At 46.4% G+C, this 5871-nt stretch overlaps 1 protein-coding gene across 1 annotated transcript; it reads left to right on the top strand.

The window, feature by feature from the left end:
- Positions 1 to 2756: 2756 nt before the first annotated feature.
- Positions 2757 to 5871, top strand: elf3 (E74-like factor 3 (ets domain transcription factor, epithelial-specific)). Its single transcript, XM_085923111.1, has 9 exons — positions 2757 to 2882; positions 3006 to 3144; positions 3577 to 3810; positions 3939 to 4058; positions 4136 to 4279; positions 4351 to 4437; positions 4510 to 4626; positions 4746 to 4941; positions 5047 to 5871. The coding sequence occupies exons 2-9, from the start codon at positions 3015 to 3017 to the stop codon at positions 5156 to 5158; spliced, it is 1140 nt and encodes a 379-aa protein (XP_085779237.1). The 5' UTR covers positions 2757 to 2882; positions 3006 to 3014; the 3' UTR covers positions 5159 to 5871.

The following is a 5871-nucleotide window of genomic DNA, read 5'->3' as shown; positions in this document are numbered from 1 at the left end:
ACGATCATCAGGATACGCCAGCTGCCCTGCCTATCAATATAGAGATTACGTGCATCTATTTTTCGTAAGAAGAATTCAAGGTCATACTCACACATTCTTCTTCATGAGGATCCCCAGAGCATAGAGGTGCTTCGTCTTCCTGCGGGTCCTCAAAGGAATACAGCAAAGGGAGAACAAAACCTGAGAAATAAATGTATGACAAAATGTCAAAACAAGAATCAACAAGCACTGTCAATAAAATCCAGCAATCACAAAGTCAATCACGAGGTGTTCTATTTTTATGTTAAATGTGATTTTCATCATGAATGAAGAGCTATGATTTCACAAAGTGTTCACGTTTGACCTATTTCGTCATGGAAGTGCTTCTTTTGTTTTTGTTTGCCTGAATGTTGCATATGCAAATCACATGTATTTACACTTGGGGATAATTCATCAACTGATCACACCCTCAGACAAGCCCTCCCACTTCCGCTGTGATGACATGGCTCACTCTGAGCTCACGCTTCACATCTATACACTTGGCTATCCGTGGAAAGCCCCGTCATTAAAACCCAGTGATGAAACGGTTTGGCCGGCCCTTTCCCCCTGACTATAAGAGCTTGCGCCTCGTCACAGACCAAAGACCTGCAGGGCCGCATTCCTTCCTCTGCTTTTCTAAACATGGCGTGTGTGTGGGTGTGAGCGCTGTTGTGAAATTTGGGAGAACGTGATGCTTCCCCCCCCCCCCCAATAACATGTCAGCCAAAGGATGAGGCAAGACACTGCTTACGCCATCATCTATTGACTTGCTGGAGCCATTTTTCGGCCCGCCGCCCGGGACGGGAGTTTCAAACCCAAGCGGCCCAATGGCAGGCGCACAGGGATAATAGAGGATGTATGTATCACCTAACGCCACTATTTATGCTCCCCATCACAGACAGTGAAAAGTTAGTTCAAATAAGAGGGGTTCTCACACTCACCACAGCATTGACCTCATGATGAAGGCGAAGCCGTGCGTGTGTTGATCCGACTCAAGTGACGTCAACAGGCTTGCAGCGAACAATAAATTCATGCTCGCAGCGTTTGATGAAAACGTCCACAAGCAGAAACGCCGTAGTCGTTTGAGTCCGACGAGTCCATCAGTGCACACTGATGCATCCCATGCAGATCAACGGTAGGAACGTGAAAGGTCGCGCGCGCCTTGATGTCGTCACCTGGCACCTACCTGGCCGGCTGCGAGCGCTTTGGCTCCTACAGCATGGACAAACATTTGGGAATTAAACAAAGGCACGTTGACGGTTGGAAAAGGGCAGGAGGTGTACCTATAAATGACTGAAAATAAACAAATACCTTTGCTGGAACCAAATATGACAAACCTTGCAAGTTATATACAGAACACATCCAAAACTTCATGAAGTCGACCGTCCGGCCCCACTTCCACAAATTGGGAAAAATCTCTCCCGATGACCCAGTATCGATGAATCAGTGATCGTGAGCGAACAAAGGCAAAGGTGCTTGAAGTTGATAGGTCATTACTAGGCACCACCAAAGAGCAAAAGTCAACCTCCAGAGTATGTAGAAGCCGTCCAGAAACCTGAAGCTACGCGCAACACCGTACCAGAGCGCACTTGGAAAGGGTTCTGAAGCCGTCCAGAAACCTGAAGCTACGCGCAACACCGTAAGAGAGCACACTTGGAAAGGGTTCTGGTTCGGATAATTGTATGTTGGCTCTCCAAACGTCAGTCTGCCTTGCCTGCCTCACTGTCAAAAGCATTCAAGAAGTGACGATCCATTTTTGACTTTTGCTCACTCTGTTCCAGAATTCCGCGGCCTCCCTCACCTCGATACTGTAAGCATTTGCCAAATGTTGGATCCACGCACACAAAAAACAACAGTTTGCAGATGGTTTCTGGAACAGAAAAAGATAAGAAAATGATTTTGAACAGATCAGGTGTAATATTACGTTTCCCAGAAACTTTACTCGCGGCTGGTTCAGTGGACTGACAATCGAGCCGAAAGTTGTCACACTGGTACGGCTTGTTTGGGCCTTTGGACTAAACTTGGCACATAATACATTTGAAGTCAATTACGCACTGTATGTCACAAGGCCAAGATCAACATTACTGCACTGAACACACACTCTGACCCAATACACTAATCAGAAGAAGTGGCTTTTATTTGCACGTTGAGATAAAGATATGCGTGGTAATCAATATAAACCGTGAATACACTAGGTGTCTATTGTCGTCCTACTTTGGAATATCGTAGTAGTTGTAACTCACGCTGAGAATTATCAACCAAACGTGGACAATTGTGTTGAAAACATACAATCTGTGACCTTTCCATGATGTAGAAGGAATAGAAAAGATGTATGTACGATAGCTCGATCAATTCATTTCTTTCTATGCTATTGATACTCTTCCAGCGCAAGAGGCGCTCTGCTCTGGGTGACATACGTTCTCACACAACCAATGTCACTCAGTCACCGAGTCATATTTCAATGTACAACACAGAGGTGTAATATACGTACGTACTTAAGGGTAGACACAAAGGTGCCAAGACACATTCCCTCCAAATAGCACAGAGCTTTTTGGTAATTGGATACCCACAGATGCTAATGAGCCCAATTATGGCTTAAAGACATGAAAAGGTGGGGGTGGAGGGGTTAGCTTGTTGATCAACATGCTTGGAGCCAAGGATGAGGTGAGCAGGACTGGAGGTGTGGCTAAGTTGATCTGGAATTCCCCTGAACTCACCTGAAGCCACCCCCACCGCCCAAGCAGAGTATTAAAACAAGGCAGGCTGAATAAAGCAACAGGTGCATCTTGGCTAAACATTACACGGAAACACAGCAGATAAAGAAGACAATCACACGTTAGTCGTCCATCGGTCGCTCGCAACAGGTAAAGAAACAGACATTTTGGCATGTCTTTCTTTCCATGGAGTGTTGGTATCTGTTTAGACTGAAGTGATTGTTTTGGCACTTTGCTGAGATTTGCACTCAACCTTTGTTGCCTTGTTTGCAGTCGGTTCGGATGGCATCCCAGTGCCTGAGCAGCGTGTTGACAAACGCCAACTTTACAATGTATGACAACGGTCTGCCTGATATGCTGCCACATCAAGGCAGCCAGCACAACGGCAACCTGGCCTACGCCTCCTACAACGGTGAGCAAAACACCAGCGGCGCTCGCCTAGGCTCCGAGTCCGTTCTTCGCCGTTTGGGCCAAAATACCAAAATTGGATGCTTTTCCTTCCAGCGAAATTCCTTTTCACCGTGACCGGAGCATTACTTGATGGAACTTTGCTTTGACCTCAATTAGCCGCCGCTGCTAATGATTGACTAGCGAGTCAATGTTTAACTCATCTTGAGCGTGAAGCGATGGGTGCCACCTCATCGCTAGAACAGCTCACTCTTTGTTTTTCTGACCTTAGAGAAGTAAAAGCCCCACCTGGGAGTGATACGCATTGCCATTAATCAATATCCAAGCTTGCATTGTTTTGCACGAGTGAGACGTTCATCTTCCAAACGAATACTGATTGCAGCAGCAGATGCTGAGAGGGCTGGAGCGCTTTGCTGAAATCCCTCTCTCTACGCAGGTCTGTGGTATGGTCAAGTGAATCCCCTCTATTGGACGGCTGAAAATGTGATGGAGTGGATCAGCGCCCAAGCTGACAGCGCCAAGTTTGATGCCAGTACCCTAACCGTGTCCTACTGCGCCATGGACGGCCACAGCATCTGCCAGATGAACCTGGAGCAGATGATCATGGTGTTTGGCCCTCAGCTTGGTCCGCACCTTCACCAAAACTTGCAAGAACACAAAGCCAAATATGGTAAAGCTGCTTTTCTTCACATCAGCACAATAACATGATTTCAGGCAGGTCATATAACAAATTTACCATTTTCAGTCGCGATTCAAAAACTCATCACAACACAGAGTAAACTTTTACTACCCCCCCAGAACTGACAAGCCTATCAGGACCAGAGCTAAATGAAACCTGCCAGCTCCTCGATAGGTTCCTACACAACCTGAACCTCCCGGACAACGCGTCCTTCCCCTTGATCAGCACCGTCAAATTTGGTACGAGAGTTTGCGAAGCTTTTGAGCGCGGACCGTGGGGAAGTCAAATGACTAAAGTGGCTCCTTAACATAAACAGGTGAAGACTCGGTGGGCAAAATGGTGTTGGACAACGGTGATAACGGAGATCCGCTCAGCCTGATCATGGGGGCCGTGACGCCTCTGCCGGACGAGTATCTGTCCGATAACCAGTCGGAGAGCGAGTGGAGCTCTTCATCCAACAGTCAGTAGTCGATGACTTCATTGGTCGGTGAAAGAAATGAAATTGGATTCTCACATGTGCTATTTCATCAGGTGGCCTGTTTGGCTTCTCCAACCTTGGCTCACCAGAGTCTGGCAGCGGAGAATCGGACCCGGAGTTCTCCTACCCTGTGATTTCAAGTGAGTGGCAAATTGCGTTTGAATTGCTCCGTCCTTTTCAGTGTGAACACGCACGCGCTCTTTTGTTGACAGAAACGCTGATTAAGAAGGAGAAAGCCGAGTCGCAAATGAAACGACCTCGGGGGCGACCTCCTAAAGTCAACAGAGAGCACAGCCATATTTATGACCCTTCAAAGAAAACAAAACACGGTGAGGAGATATGGCCATTTGCAAAACAGAAAGAAAGAGCACATTTGAATTGGAGCGACATCCCCTTTGCCCGATGACTCGCGTCAGCTCACGTCGGCTCGCCCGTTTGTTGTCCGCAGCACCTCGGGGGACTCATCTTTGGGAGTTCATCAGAGATATTCTCATTCACCCCGAAAAGAACCAGGGCCTGATGAAGTGGGAAGATCGCCGTGAGGGCGTTTTCAAGTTCCTCAAGTCTGAGGCAGTGGCTCAAATGTGGGGCCAAAAGAAGAAGAACAGCAGCATGACGTACGAGAAACTCAGTCGCGCTATGAGGTCGGTACCAAACGAAAATGACTGCTGTATTTGCTATTTGACAAACAAAGAAACGCCACTTGCCTGTCCCGCATTCGAGACCAAATTGCTGTCTTCCACCGACAGGTACTACTACAAACGCGAGATCTTGGAGCGGGTCGACGGACGGCGACTGGTCTACAAGTTTGGAAAGAATTCCAGTGGTTGGAAAGTTGAAGAGCTGGGAATGAGCATGTAAAGGTTTCATTCTCCATGGCAGTTGAAAGAAAAGCGTCAAAGTCATTCCCGACTCGAATGACCTGCTTGTCCTGTCAATGGGAAAACGTCGCTGCCCAAATGTTAAGACACTAACTTCCTTTTTGAAGGAAGGTGTTGCAGAAAAACGTAAGCCACTCTTTTGGGCTCCTGTAGGTTTTGTGAACCAATTTTAATGTTGTTGTCTATGTGCTTGATTGGCATGAAACTCAAATGTTTTCTTGCATCGTATTCTTACGTTTGTAAAAGGTTTCAAGAAGTGGGGCTTTGTGAGGTTCAATGAGCTGAGAATCTGCTGGATTCCCTTCTGTTATAAACAAACAAACAATATTGTTGCAATGTGTGGTCGGACGTCACTTGTGGATGGAAAGATTGTAACAACGCGGGCTATGTCTTTTGGTATCACTTATTATAAAGTGATTTGTTTTGAAGAGGAACAAGTGGTCTTTTATAAATGTTTAATCTGGTTGTACCTTTTCAATGATTGTCATGGCCATCCACCAAACCATTTTGGATGTGGGATGAAAACGTGATATAGCTTCTGTATTTATTTCCTTTTGATACACCGTGGCTGTTATTTGTATGTGCAGAAGAATGAAACAAGAAATGTTTGAATTAAAGGCTTGCCTTGTATGTGAATAACTGAGAAAATTATTTGGAATTGAAATAAACGAGGGCCCGCGCCGTCATTCCTGG

Source organism: Syngnathus leptorhynchus, chromosome 11 (assembly GCF_054491065.1).
Source record: "Syngnathus leptorhynchus isolate UIUO chromosome 11, UIUO_Slep, whole genome shotgun sequence".
Classification (NCBI taxonomy): Eukaryota; Metazoa; Chordata; class Actinopteri; order Syngnathiformes; family Syngnathidae; genus Syngnathus; species Syngnathus leptorhynchus.
The sequence above is the reverse complement of the archived record's forward strand: the minus strand, read 5'-3'. Positions and strand labels throughout refer to the sequence as shown.

Excerpts from the sequence above, each read along its gene's own strand:
- elf3 (XM_085923111.1), top strand. The coding sequence starts at position 3,015 with ATGGCATCCCAGTGCCTGAGCAGCGTGTTGACAAACGCCAACTTTACA. Across the intron at positions 3,811-3,938 it reads AGAACACAAAGCCAAATATG|AACTGACAAGCCTATCAGGA; the intron begins GTAAAGCTGCTT and ends CTACCCCCCCAG. Across the intron at positions 4,280-4,350 it reads GTGGAGCTCTTCATCCAACA|GTGGCCTGTTTGGCTTCTCC; the intron begins GTCAGTAGTCGA and ends CTATTTCATCAG.